Source organism: Pelophylax lessonae (genome assembly GCF_965119305.1).
Source record: "Pelophylax lessonae genome assembly, chromosome: 2".
NCBI classification, from domain to species: Eukaryota; Metazoa; Chordata; class Amphibia; order Anura; family Ranidae; genus Pelophylax; species Pelophylax lessonae.
In genome coordinates, this window is record NC_138769.1 from 36,944,308 (window position 1) to 36,959,307 (window position 15,000).

General features: G+C 44.6%; 1 protein-coding gene and 1 pseudogene across 2 annotated transcripts in view; both read left to right on the forward strand.

Annotated features, from left to right (window-relative positions):
* LOC309547210 (nectin-1-like) overlaps positions 1–15,000 on the forward strand; it is a 146,519-nt gene that overhangs the window by 20,288 nt on the left and 111,231 nt on the right. The window contains exon 2 of the mRNA XM_082247014.1: positions 13,187–13,516. Within this exon, the coding sequence (XP_082103140.1) occupies positions 13,187–13,516 (330 nt within the window). The remainder of the gene's footprint in view (positions 1–13,186; positions 13,517–15,000) is intronic.
* LOC309546607 (bifunctional protein GlmU-like) lies at positions 1,952–4,924 on the forward strand (annotated as a pseudogene). The gene is made up of 2 exons: positions 1,952–2,185; positions 4,624–4,924. The product of its transcript is annotated as a bifunctional protein GlmU-like (transcript).

Genomic DNA, 15,000 nt, shown 5'->3' on the forward strand with positions numbered 1-15,000 from the left:
GGAGCTTTTTATGTAATTAGGAACCTTTGAAATAAAGTGTAGCTGCATATGTGATGATGGGGGGGGGGGGGGGGGGGGGTTGTGATAAAAAGGGGACTTCTTATGTGATGAGGGACCTCTGATATAAAGGGAAGCTTCTTATGTGATGAGGGACCTCTCTGATTTAAAGGGGAGCTTCAAATGTGAAGGGGGGGGGGGCTCTGATAAAAAGAGGAGCTGCCTGTATGATGGGGGGCTTTGATATAAAGGGGGGCTTATGTGATGGGGGACCTCTGATAGGAAGCCCCCCTATATATGTGATGGGGTGGGAGACCTGTAAAGTAAAAGGGGAGCTTCTTATGTAATTAGGAACCTTTGATATAAAGGGGAGCTGCATATGTGATTGGGGGGGGGGGTCTGATAAAAAGGGGGCTTATTTGGTGGGGGACTTCTTATGTGATAAAGCCCCCTTTATATCAAAGGTCCCTTCTCACATAAGAAGCCCCCCTTTATATCTGAGGTCCCTTATCACATGAGAAGCCCCCCTTTATATCAAAGGTCCCTTCTCGCATAAGAAGCACCCCTTTATATCTGAGGTCCCTTACCACATGAGAAGCCCCCTTTTATATCTGAGGTCCCTTCTCACATTAGAAGCCACCCTTTATATATGAGGTCCCTTCTCACATAAGAAGCCCCCCTTTATATGAGAAGTTTCCCCACAACAGGTGTGAGGCTGGAGTGCATGAAATACCTTAACCACTTGCCGACCAGCTGCCATATAACTAGTTATACGGCGGCAAGTCGACAGGTTCCTGCGAATCGTCATACCTGTACGGCGGTTCGCAGGAGTGATCCTGGGGGGCGCGCGCCCACTCGCCAGTGGGGGAAGAGATTCCACGGGGCCGGGGGCCGCGATTGCCGCCGGGCCCCAGCGATCGCTCCCTGTGAAGGAACGGTGGTCTGCTGTTGTAAACACAACAGATCGTTGTTCTCTCAGCTATCAACACAGAACCCCTGTGTTTCTCCTATTTAGGATCACAGGTCTCTCTGTTGATTTCACAAGCCCATCCCCCCACAGTTAGAAAACACCCCCTAGGCATTTATCCCTTTGATCGCCCCTGGGTTAACTTCTTCCCTGCCAGTGTCATTAGTACAGTAACAGTGCATATTAATTACTGTAGTAATGTCACTGGTCCCCCCCAAAAGTGTCAAAAATGTCAGTTAGGGGTCCGATCTGTCCGCCGCAATGTCGCAGTCCTGCTAAAAATCGCAGATCGCCGCCATTACTCGTAAAAATAAATAAATAAATAAAAAAGACATAAATCCCGTAGATTGTAGACGTGATAACTTTTGCGCAAACCAATCAAAATACGCTTATTGCGATTTTTCTTTTACCAAAAATATGTAGCGAAAACAAATTGGCCTAAAATGTTAAAAATATTTAAATTTTTTAAAAAATTTTTAGGGGGGGGGGATATTATATACCAGAATGTGAAAAACCAATCAAAATACAATTTTTTTTTTTTTTAACCAAAAATATTGGCCTAAAAGGATGAAAAAATTTTGATTTTATTTATTTATTTATTTTTTTAATTAAGAATGTTATATAGCAGAAAGTGAAAATATTGTTTTTTGTTTTTAGCACAAAAAATAAAAATCGCACAGGTGATCAAATACCACCAAAAGAAAGCTCTGTTTGTGGGGAAAAAAAAGGACGTACATTTTATTTGGTTACAGCATTGCAGAACCGCGCAATTGTCCGTTAAAGTAACGCAGTGCCGAATCGCAAAACATGGCCTGGTCATTAAGGGGGAAAATCTTCTGGTCTAGAAGTGGTTAAAGAAGCCATCCTGTGACCTGGAACATATCACGTCACTTGTGACATTTTTGATCACAAGGAATGGTTATGACAGTGCAGCTACAAGTGTGTGTCATCGGAAAGAAAACTCTGGTGCTGTTCTGTTCAGCAGTCATGACTCCTGTTGAGTACTTCGGGGTGTTACTGATGACCACATGCACATTTGCCTATATTCAGGGGGGGGGGGGGGGCGAGCTCTCTGTCATTGTACGCCCTGTGCTTGGGACCAGGACAAGAAATAGTCACATCTTTGTTTAAATTTGTGCAAGAGAAGGAACTGAGGGCGCCGTTTGGCATTACGTGTGTGAGCACTGGCAGCAGGGCTGCAGATAGAAATTGCGGGGCCCCGTACAAACTACCTTACAGGGCCCCCCCCAAGAAATCATTAAGGTGGAGTTCCGGCCTATTTTGCAACTTTATTGATTCCTGGAGTGCTCGCTATGCTGATCAACAATTGGGCATTTTCAATTTTTTTCGGGGGTCCCTTACCTTATTTTTTGGGCATTTTTGATTGTACTTCCTCCTCCCCCCTCTGTGGCCACGGCCACCGACATCACTTCCGCCTTTGCATTGCATCCTGGGAGCTGTTTGTCATCACTCCCAGGAGGCTGGAATCAAGAAGAACTCCCAGAACACTCCCTGGAATCAGGAAGAAGGACACAGCAGATTACACTGCGGCTTCAGATGCCCACATCCAAGATGGCCGCACCCAGACAGCGTTTTTAAAAGTAAGATTTTGACTAAAATCCAATACTGTACATCTTGTAAGTATGAGAATAGCGGTTCTGTAAAGGGCAATGGATTAGTATTATAGGGGTATTTTTAGTTAAAAAAGGTATTTGAGGCCGGAACTCCGCTTTAAATTAAAAAAAAAAAAAAATACATTAAAATCATTATTCGCAGACACAAATACAACAACTCACAGAATTCCTGTTAAATCTAAAAGATGAAACTGAGTTGATAAATAAATCTGTGTGTGTGGGGGAGGTGTTGGAGCTCATGCACATGGGGTGCTGTGGTCTGTCAATCAGGGGTTCATTTATGTGGCTTGAGCCACCTGGAGCGGTGCGAACACAGCTGCAGGTCCTAATTTGACAGGCGTGGGGATGCAGGTGTACGGCTCGAACACAGACTATGTGCATTTGGGGACCGCTCACCTGCACACCCGTCCAAGCAGGGCCTGCGGCTGTGTTCATTCAGGCGCTGCATCCCCATAGAATGACAGTTGGCTCCAGCCCAACCCCCTCCCTCACACAGCCAGAGTACCTGTGTGAAAGGGCCCTTAGTTATATTTTTCTAATCTAAAAAAACAGATCTCTCCAGCGTTGTGCTGTCACTACTGCGAGGGATTCCGTCTCTCTGGGTTCTTGGGCTCCAGTCATTTGGCCAATCTGCGATGATGTAACTCACACGCATGCGCACGCGGGTGTCATGGTCACAGCAGAGCTCTCTCAATGGGTGGTATGTCATCCATTGAGAGCGCAGTGCACATGTGCTGATGCTATCACCGGCTGCTACCTTTATAAGATACTCACAAGATAAAAGATGGAGTTTACTCCTGCCAGATCAGTTAGTAAATGGGTAAATAGAAGGAGATGATACATGGATGTAGAGGGAACTGACAGTAAAGGGGAGAAGAAGAAAAGTTGCATAGTTCAGGAATTAGTCTGGGGGCCCCTTTCACACGATTTTGCTGCGATTTTGACTGGACCTGAAGCAATGCCTATGTCTTTGGACCTCAAAACGCATCAAAATCATCCCAAAGTAGTGAAGTCGTTGCGACATGAAGTCGTGCAGATATGAAGGGTACTCATTGGAAATCATGGAGTATGACTTGCCATGCGACTTTGCAGTCTCAAATTGCAGGACAAATTGCACAAGTGTGAAAGGGGCCTGGGGGAGAGGAGTGGGAGAAAGGGAGGGGGGGAAGCCGCTCAGGTGTTAGAGTCAGAACCTGGTGCAGGTCAGATCCGCCGTCCGGAGATATGCAAATTCAAAAGTGTGAGACCGCACTCAGGATATTTTAATGAAACCAATAATGCTCTTTATTCCTCAGGAATCAGACAGACAGACAGTGTACAGGAACAGACGTGTCAGGTTGACGTGTTTCACGACCTGAACCGTCGCTTACTCATAACCACACTGTGTGGTTATGAGTAAGCGACGGTTCAGGTCGTGAAACGCGTCAACCTGACACATCTGTTCCTGTACACTATCTGTCTGTCTGATTCCTGAGGAATAAAGAGCATTATTGGTTTCATCAAAATATCCTGAGTGCGGTCTCACACTTTTGGGAGAGGAGTGGGAAGCCAAGCTACATAAAGCACACTAAACTGCACAGGGACAAGATAACAGGCAGCTATGGAACCAATGGAACAGTAAATTCTTCACCCCATGGGAATGCAGCTGATCAGCTGTGACTGTCAGAAAGGCAGAGCAATGGGGGAGAGAGAGGAAAAAAATGTACAGGCTGGGACAAGGAGTATAGGAAGAAGTGCACAGAAAGATACAACTACAACATTTCAGAGATAAACTCCTGAGCAGAGATAACATTAGAGCCAGGGCTGGGAGGGAGGGGGATTAGTGAGGGACCACTGTCTCTCGCAGCAGGGAGAGAAATCAGTTTTCAGTTTTGCTAGAGGAAGATTTCTGTAAATGCCGTTCATCGTGAATCCCCCCTCCCTGTGTGGGCCCCCCTGTGTGCTCAGGCCCCCTACAAGAGGACCGGTGGTCCCCCCCTATCAGCGGCACTGACCGGCAGTGTCACCAAAGCAACACTGACTCAGACTGGCTAATGCAGATGCGGTGAATAGCAATGAGATAATACATTTCAATCAAAAATTAGAAATTTAGTTGGTCGGAACACTAAATGAGCGTGCTCACCTGTCTGATAAAGATGGAAGGACCATCGGTGGCCATGTTATAGGAGATTTGGAGGTCTTCACCACTCCTGAGATAGTAATTGGGGAACTCGGTGACCTTCAATTCACTCGGGAGATGGATGAACGCACGGGCTTTCCAGAACGCGTCATTAGTAGGGATGTAACGATATCAAAATCTCACGGTACGATACAATTTCGATATTGACCTCACGGTACGATATTTATTGCGATATTGTGGAAAAGCTCATGGTATTGTTAAATAGCTCATGATAGTGTTTGTTATGATAATAGCGAAAAAATACCGACATTTATTCTGCTTTTGCCAGTCAACAGGCAATTTATTGTTGTATTTATGGATCCATGACAACATAAAACACTGATCACATAGTGCTTTTAAAGTGCAAGTTGTAGTCAGGAACATCAATATTCTGTATAGTAATATTTGGTTGCATAACTGATTCTTCTGTGCAATGTTCAAGTTAAGAAGCAGCTAGAACAATTGTAAACAAACAATAGGCAATTCCCTTTTAAGGCTCCGTTCACATGTAGGCGTTTTTGGGCGTTTTTGGGGAGTTTTTCTGCTCATTCATTTCAATGGCCCCTGTTCACATCTGAGCGTTTTGACGCTGTAAGCAAAACGCCCAACGCTCAAAAAAGTACATGAGCTTCTTTTTGGGCAGATTACGGGCGTTTTCCATTGGTTTCTATTCAATCTAAAAACGCCTGCACAAAAAACGCCTGTAAATCGCGGTAAAAATCGAGGTAAAATCGCAGTAAAAAACGCGCGAAAACGCTACGCTCAGGTGTGAATGTAGCCTAAGTGCAAACAAAGATCAAGTTAAGTCAAGTTTAAATGTGCAAGGCAAATAAAAGCAGCCTTTTAAAACTGGTATTTAGGAACATAACTTAAACTTAAATAAAATAGTCAGTCAAAAAGCCTTTAAAAAAACACTGACCTATCATTTAGCTTATGTTCACGTTTTTCATCAGAAAGATCTAAATATCTACATTGCAAGAAAAAAAAAAAAAAACTCTGGTCTATGTAGTTAACAATGATTTGTTCCGCGGGACTGTGTTTATTCCTCTTGCTTTTTGACGGACACCTGTCCTTTTAATATTGTAACCCAACCACGACGATATTGAGACGACCACGACGATACGATATCGCGATATCTTCGATATCGTTACATCCCTAGTCATTAGTCCGTGATCGGGAAAAAAAGCTCTGCCTAGCATCTAATTATTTACCCTTTTTCCTTGCCAGCCACTGAATGAGATACATTTGTTTCAGAGCATTTCCTTATAGCCCCCATTCACACATGCTGTCTGTCTGTTTGTTTTTCATCCATCCGTTGACAGATGTAAATGGATGATCATTCATTCATATCTGTTTTCATCCGCTTCCATCAACATCTTTTTTTTTTTTTTTGAACGGATGAAAGCCCTTTTTTTCATCTGTTAATAAAACAGATCGAATAAAAAAAACAGATGAAAACCGGATGAATGAATAACGGATGAAAACCTGATGGAAAAACGGATAAAAAACGTACATTTCATCGGTTCAGTTACATCAAAATGGATGAAGTATTCATCAGTTTTTCATCCCTTTTTTCATCAGTTTCAGTGCAAAAATGGATGAAAAACTGACCATTTGTCCGTTTTTTTTTTTTTTTTTTTTTTTTTTACATCCGTTTTTCTTCCGATCCATTTTTTTAATGGAAGAAAAAAATAGAGCTTTGATCAGTTTAAAAAAACGGATGATGAAGGAATGCGAATGTAAACTGATGAAAAATGGATGATCATCCGTTTTTTCCATAGAGATGCATTGATGTCCATTTTTTTCATCCGTCAACGAATGGATGAAAAACAGACAAAGGGACAGCGTGTGTGAAAGGGGCCTCAGTCCCGATCCAGACATCGTATGTAATTCGGAGCGCACTGCTCTGCAAATCACATGCGATGTCTGTGCGATGTAAATTCAGCCATACAGATTGTAGATTGCATGGCTGAATTTGTATCGGATTCGGACACAACTCGCACAGGACCCTTTTTTGGGTCCGCACCAGAATCTGATCGTATGGGTGTTCACCGATCCGATTAGGTCCGAAATGACACTTTGCACTGCGATATACGAACTGATCAGGGGGTGTCGTTAAACTTTGTATTGACACCCCCAGTGATTCGCATATGGCAGTGTGAACTGCCTCCGATTTGAATGTGATGCAGGAACATGCAGTGGATTCACAGGGTTCCTGCATCACGTATGTGTGAACCGGCAGTAAATGCCTTGTCATTAATTTCCGCTGTTTATCAACATGGGCTGCTTTTAGGCTACATTCACACCTGAGCGTAGCGTTTTTTACCGCGATTTTACCGCGATTTTTGCAGCGTTTTTTTACCGCGATTTTACCGCGATTTTTACCGCAATTTTTGTGCAGGCGTTTTTAGATTGAATAGAGATCAATGGAAAACGCCTGTAATCTGCCCAAAAAGAAGCTCATGTACTTTTTTGAGCGTTGGGCGTTTTGTATACAGCGTCAAAACGCTCAGATGTGAACAGGGGCCATTGAAATGAATAGGATTTGTCTTGTTGGGCGTTTTGAGAGCTGATCCTAGAGCAGAAAAACGCCCCAAAAACGCCCCAAAACGCCTACATGTGAACGGAGCCTTAATGTTTGGGGATTTTTCTTCTCATGCCAGCCGTTCTGCTGGGATTATATGAGTGATTGCCCCAGATAGGGTATAGGACAGCGACAATCGCTTAGAGGGATAATGAATGTACGGTTTGCTCATCTTTATATGGTTACTAGAACACTAATTTGGAGGGACAGAGTGAACAAACGCAGAGAAGCAGTTATCGGATATGCGTGGATTTAAAGCAAAAGCTGTAACACGACTTCCTAGTCCTGCAGTTTACTGTACAGACTATGCTCCTATAAGGCTCCATGTACACGGGACGCTGGAAATGGCCGTTTAGGAGCAGTTGGGCATTTTTTTCAGAAGCCCCTGAACCCATCTACATTTTATCTTATCTGTCCATGTACACCAGGTCGTTTACAGTCATTTGCAGGCAGTTGCGTTCAGGGATGTTTTTTAGAACGCAATTATTTGCGTTCGAACGTGTGTTACCCGACGTTTCAAGCGCAAAAACGCGACCGAACGCGTCCAAACGCGACCGAACGCGATGACCCGCGTTTAGCGTTCGCGTTTTTCCATTTTAAAGGGGAATCATTTTTTTGACCTCTAGGAACGGTTCTAAACGCAAACGCCCGCTAAACGCGGGTGCAAACGCGGCCGAACGGACGTTTCAAACGTCCTAAAAATTCCAGCATTCAAAGGGACTTTTAACAACGTCCCGTTTACATGGAGCCTTAGGGTCCATGTACACGGGACGCTGGAAATGGCCGTTTAGGAGCAGTTGGGCGTTTTTTTCAGAAGCCCCTGAACCCATCTACATTTTATCTTATCTGTCCATGTACACATGGTCGTTTACAGTCATTTGCAGGCAGTTGCGTTCAGGGATGTTTTTTAGAATGCAATTATTTGCGTTCGAACGTGTGTTTCCCGGCGTTTCAAGCGCAAAAACGCGACCGAACGCGTCCGAACGCGATGACTCGCGTTTAGCGTTCGTGTTTTTCCATTTTAAAGGGAAATCATTTTTTTGACCTCTAGGAACGGTTCTAAACGCAAACGCCCGCTAAACGCGGGTACAAACGCGACTGAACGGACGTTTCAAACGTCCTAAAAATTCCAGCATTCAAAGGGACTTTTAACAATGTCCCGTGTACATGGAGCCTTAGGCTCCATTCACACCTGAACGTATCGATTTTCAGGCGTTTCTAACAATGCCAAAATAGAAGCTCATGTACCTTTTTTGAGCTTCAGGCGTTTTGCTTAAGGTGACAAAATGCTCAAATGTGAACATGGAGCCATTGAAATGAATGGGATTTTGCTTGTTGGGCGTTTTTGAGACTTCAGAAATGAGCGTTTACGAGCTGAAATACTCTCAGGTGTGAACAGAGCCTAAAGGCTAACGGCTGTTGTACCCTAATGCCCTGTTCACACCTGAGAGTATTTCAGCTCGTAAAACGCTCATCTCTGAAGTCTCAAAACACCCAACAAGCAAAATCCCATTCATTTCAACCAAGAGAGCAAAGGGAGTAGCAAGTGGTTTGGCAAAGGACGTAAGGTTCTCCTTGGAAGATAGATTGGTTGACCCAGAAGGGCGGTATATATTTTTGAAGGGACAATTATAGGGGATAAAATGAACAGTAGCAAACGTTTATTGCCCAAATAAAAACCCAAAAGGATATTTGAAAAAAGTATTGGAGAAGCTGATGCAGTTTAGCCTCGGTTCACACTAGTGAGGCGACCTGGTCGCCTCACCTGGTCGCCTCACAGGTCGCCGCAGGTCGCCTCCCATAGGGAAGCTGCGGACCCGTTCTAATAGGAGCGACACAAGTCGCTCCGACCTAGAAAAAGGGTCCGGAGCTTCTTTGGGGCGACCAGGAGGCGACCGCCATAGACTTCAATGTTATGAAGTCCGTGACGGCCGCTCCGAGGTCGCGGCGCGCTGCTCGCACCGCGATCTCGGAGGTCGCCCGGGAAGTAGCGTCGCGGTAGTGTGAACCGGCGCTTAACCACTTAAGGACCGAGCCCATTTCTGACACATGTTGTTTACAAGTTTAAAATCAGTATTTTTTGCTAGAAAATTACTTCAAACCCCCCAAACATATATTTAGTTAGCAAAGAATCTGGAGAAAAAAATGGCGATCATTGGAATATTTTTTGTCATGCGGTATTTGCGCCAGCTGTCTTTTGAATGCCATTATTTTGGAAAAATTACATTTCACTGCATTTAAAAAAAAAAAAAACGAAACAGTTAAGTTAGCTAATTTTTTTGTATATTGTGAAAGATATTGTGCCGAGTAAATAGATACCCAACATGTTATGGCTTAAAATTGCGCACACCCGCGGAATGGCGACAAACTAGGGTCAATAAAAATCTCCATAGGCGACGCTTTAAAATTTTTGAACGGTTACCAGTTTAGAGTTAAGCCCCGTACACACGCAACGATTATCGGCCGACCGATCGTCCGTCTTTTGTCCAGAGTTGTGTTTTGTTGGTTGGAATGTGCCTAGACTGCACACTAATTTTCTCGCCCAACAAAATTCTACTTCAGAATTGATGTCATGTGTTGGTTTGCTTTCTTTGTGTTCTTTCTTCTCTGAGCATGCCCAGACTTGCTCATCAGATTTTTCCCTGTCGAAATCTGTACAGACTGCACGAAAATCGGCCGTTATGTTGACGGCCAACAAAAATTTTATAGTCTGCACACCAGATTTTTTTCGGCCGAAAAGTCGGAGTCGGTTGTCGGAAGCATCATACTAAGAAGCCGAAAATCGGCAGATCGTTCGTCGGACGAAAATTCCCTGCCAATTTTCGACGCGTGTGTACGGGGCTTTAGAGTAGCTCTTCTTTTTAATAATTGCTCCCGCTCTGGCAATCCCTCAAATGTGTGGTTTGAACAGCGATTTAATTTGCGGGCGCGGCTTCTGTATACGTTTTCTTTCGTGCGCAAGCTCACGGCGACGGGGGGGCGGTTAAAACATTTTTTTTTTTTTTTCCTATTTATTTTATTTATTTTTTTAATTTTAGCATAGGTTTTAAAAAAAATAAATCTGATCACTTTTATTGCTGTCACAAGCAATGTAAACATCCCTTGTGACAGTAATAGGCAGTGACAGGTACTCTTTATGGAGGGATCGGGGGTCTAAAAGACACCAAACCCCTCCACTGAACTTCAATGTATTCAAAATGCTGAAAACTGCATTTTTGAATACTGTCACTTTTTAAATTCGGCGCCTTTAGCAGCAGAGTAACCCGGATGTGACATCATGGACGCCGCCTCCGGGTTACGTCGTTGGAGACCCGATCTAAGCCGCATCAGGCTTTGATCAGGACTCCAACCAGCCGGCGGACGTGCCGACTGGTTGCTCGGGGCTCCCGGTGGGACGGGAGACCCGGGCAGACCCACGGAAGGCGGCTGGAGGGGGGACGGGGGGTAACTATTTCACAGTCAACTAGTGGATGAGTGGAGACTCCAACACTCTAATGCCCCATACACACGTGCAGATTATCTGCAGACTTTTGTCTGCAGACTTACCAAAACCATATAATATGAGGTCAAACCTAAACACTTTCAATTTGTATGCAATCCGGCAGGCCCTTGCACTACATAGAAAAGGTAAGTCTGCAGACAAAAGTCTGCAGATAATCTGCACGTGTGTATGGGGCTTAAGGCACGGGTGTCTACTGGTGGCCCTCCAGTTTGAAATCCCTGCCCTAGGGATTACTCTTTTTTTTTTTTTTTTTTCCCCCTGTTCACGGGATGTACTAAAAAAAAAGAGGGCAGCTTCCCTTTATATCAGAGGTCCCTCATCACATAGGAAGCCCCCTTTTTATCAGATGCCCCTCATCACATAAGAAGCTCCCTTTATATTAGAGGTCCCTCATCACATAAGAAGCCCCCCTTTATATTAGAGGTCCCTCATCACATTAGAAGCTCCCTTTTTATATTAGAGGCCCCCCATCACATAAGAAGTTCCCCTTTATATTAGAGGCCCCCCATCACATAAGAAGTTCCCCTTTATATTAGAGGTCCCTCATCACATAAGAAGCTCCCTTTTTATATTAGAGGCCCCCCATCACATTTAAAGTTCCCCTTTATATTAGGGAGGTCCCTTATCACATAAGAAGCACCCCTTTTACCAGAGGTCCCCATCATCACATATGCAGCTCCCCTTTATATTAAAGGTTCCTCATTACATAAAAAGCTCCCCTTTATATTAGAGGTCCCTCATCACATAAGAAGCTCCCCTTTTTTTTTAAAGGTCCCCCATCACATAAGAAGCCCCCCTTTATATTAGAGGTCCCCCATCACATAAGAAGCCCCCCTTTATATTAGAGGATCCCCATCACATAAGAAGCTCCCCTTTATATTAGAGGTCCCTCATCACATAAGAAGCTCCCCTTTATATTAGAGGCCCCCCATCACATAAGAAGCCCCCCTTTATATTAGAGGTCCCTCATCACATAAGAAGCCCCCCTTTATATTAGAGGTCCCCCATCACATAAGAAGCCCCCCTTTATATTAGAGGTCCCTCATCACATAAGAAGCTCCCTTTTTATATTAGAGGCCCCCCATCACATTTAAAGTTTCCCTTTATATTAGGGAGGTCCCTTATCACATAAGAAGCACCCCTTTTACCAGAGGTCCCCATCATCACATATGCAGCTCCCCTTTATATTAAAGGTTCCTCATTACATAAAAAGCTCCCCTTTATATTAGAGGTCCCTCATCACATAAGAAGCGCCCCTTTATATTAGAGGTCCCTCATCACATAAGAAGCCCCCCTTTATATTAGAGGTCCCTCATCACATAAGAAGCCCCCCTTTATATTAGAGGTCCCTCATCACATAAGAAGCTCCCCTTTATTTTAAAGGTCCCCCATCACATAAGAAGCCCCCCTTTATATTAGAGGCCCCCCATCACATAAGAAGCCCCCCTTTATATTAGAGGTCCCCCATCACATAAGAAGCCCCCCTTTATATTAGAGGCCCCCCATCACATAAGAAGCTCCCCTTTATATTAGAGGTCCCTCATCACATAAGAAGCTCCCCTTTATATTAGAGGTCCCCCATCACATAAGAAGCCCCCCTTTATATTAGAGGTCCCTCATCACATAAGAAGCCCCCCTTTATATTAGAGGTCCCTCATCACATAAAAAGCTCCCCTTTATATTAGAGGTCCCTCATCACATAAGAAGTTCCCCTTTATATTAGAGGTCCCTCATCACATAAGAAGCTCCCCTTTATTTTAAAGGTCTCCCATCACATAAGAAGCTCCCCTTTATATTAGAGGTCCCCCATCACATAAGAAGCCCCCCTTTATATTAGAGGTCCCCCATCACATAAGAAGCTCCCTTTTTTTTCTATCAGAGGCCCCCCATCACATTTAAAGTTCCCCTTTATATTAGGGAGGTCCCTCATCACATAAGAAGCTCCCTTTTTTTTAATTTTTATCAGAGGCCCCCCATCACATTAAAGTTTCCCTTTATATTAGGGAGGTCCCTTATCCCATAAGAAGCACCCCTTTTAGCAGAGGTCGCCATCACATAAGAAGCCCCCCTTTATATCAGAGGTCCCTTATGTGATTGGGGACATGTGCCATAAAGGGAGGGGGCTTCTTATGTGATGGGGGAACACATGAATTAAGGGGGGGGGGGGGCTTCATTTGTGCACCACGGTGATGATCTATATTAAAGACTGATTTAAAAAAAAAGAAAATAATAATAATTAAACCAGTTTTTGATTTTATTAGAAGTCTACCAGTTTTCCATCTTCTGTGATTGCCTCATCCAATCCACAAAGCTGTTGCTTATTCCTCTCCCTCCTGTTTTGCAGTCATTGTAGAAAAAAATGTGAACGCCTGGGCCGGATCCGACGTGGTCCTGAAATGCAACGTTAAGCTCCCGGAGGGGAACGTCACCCAAGTCACCTGGAAGAGGATTGAAAACGGACAGAATGTGGACTTTCTCACCTTTGGGGAAGAGAACAATTTGCGGAAACTGACTACTTTTTCACAGTCAAGAGTGGATTACCTGGGGAAGGAACGTACAGATGGATCAATCAAGATCCGAGATGTCGTATTGGGCGATGAGAGTGTCTATACTTGTATCTTCACCACCTTCCCATTGGGAACTTTTCAGAATACATCCATTCTAACTGTGCAAGGTGAGCGCAAGGTGGAAATGGTATTGGTGTTGACCTTGTGAAATGATTGATTGCTGAGAACACATTTTATGGAACGATTGTTAGGCCTAGTTTACACTTGCGGTTTGGTGGCCAGTAGACAGGGCTGCTGTTAGAAATCGCGGGGGCCCCCCCCCAATAAAATATTAAAGATATATTTAGCTAAAATTACAACACAATCACTATTATCAGACACAAATATAACATAACTTGCATAATTCCTGCTAAATATGAAAAAAACTATGTTAAATAAAAAAGATGAGATGAGAAAAATATCCAGGCTGGGCAGTTGGAGATCAGAGAGACAGAGAGAGAGAAACAAAGTTACAATTTACAAATAAACTCCAGAGATAACATTAGAGCCTGTGCTGGGAGGGGGGCCCACACAAGGGAGGGGGATTAGTGAAGGGATGACTGTCTCTTTCTCAACAGATAAAAGCTGATGGCAGGGAGAGGGACAGATCAGATTCAGGTGCTGGAGGAAGATTTCTGTATTTGTTGTCCATCACTAATCCCCCCTCTCTGTGTGCCCCCCCCCCCTGTGAGCTCGGGCCCCCTACAAGAGGGCAGGTGGTCCCCCCCTATCAGCGGCCCTGCCAGTAGAAATAGGCGGTTGAGCTGTAAATACAAGACCAACAACTGCTTAAAGCGGAGTTCCGCCCCCCTACCCCCCCCCTCCAAAAAAAAAAATGAAAAGTCAGCAGCTACACATACTGTAGCTACTGACATTTAATATTAGGACACTTGCCGGTCCTGGAGTCCAGCGATGTCGGCACCGCAGTCGATGTTTTCATCGGCTGTCAGGTGCTGCGCCGCCATTGCTGGTCAGGGAACCCGGCAGTGAAGCCTTGCGGTTGCGGGTTCATGGGCAGGTCCCTACTGCGCAATGCGCGAAACGCACTGAGCATTCAGATTGGCTCGGCGGCGGGGGAAGGAGGAGGGGGCCAAACTTCTAAGGGACGGTGCCACGGCGCCGTCTCCCGAAAGTTGGGAAGGGTACCTGTCAAAAACAGGTACCCATTCCCCCCTCCCCTTCCCCCCTGAAAGGTGCCAAATGTGGCACCGAAGTGGGGGAGGAAGCAAATGAGCAGAAGTTCCACTTTTGGGTGGAACTCCGCTTTAAATGCGTTTGGGATTGGCAACAGTACTGCCCAACAGAATCGTTTTTGCCACGACCAAGCATCATGACCACGGCACGTGGACACCCCCATCTGCCCATAAGGAGGGAACCATGCTTTTTTAACTCCCAACCTCAAGTCTCCCAACCCAACCGCAAGACTAAACTGGCTCTAATACATTCTTCTTTGTATTTTATTTTATTTTTATTTATTTTTTTAATCCCAGCAGTGTAAGTATCTGATTCTGCTTTGGTATGAGCCTTTTGCAATCCCCGTACAACAGAGTTTAGATTGGAGCTGGGAGAATCCGCACAAGGAACACACTCCTAGGAGGAGAGAGGAGAGTGA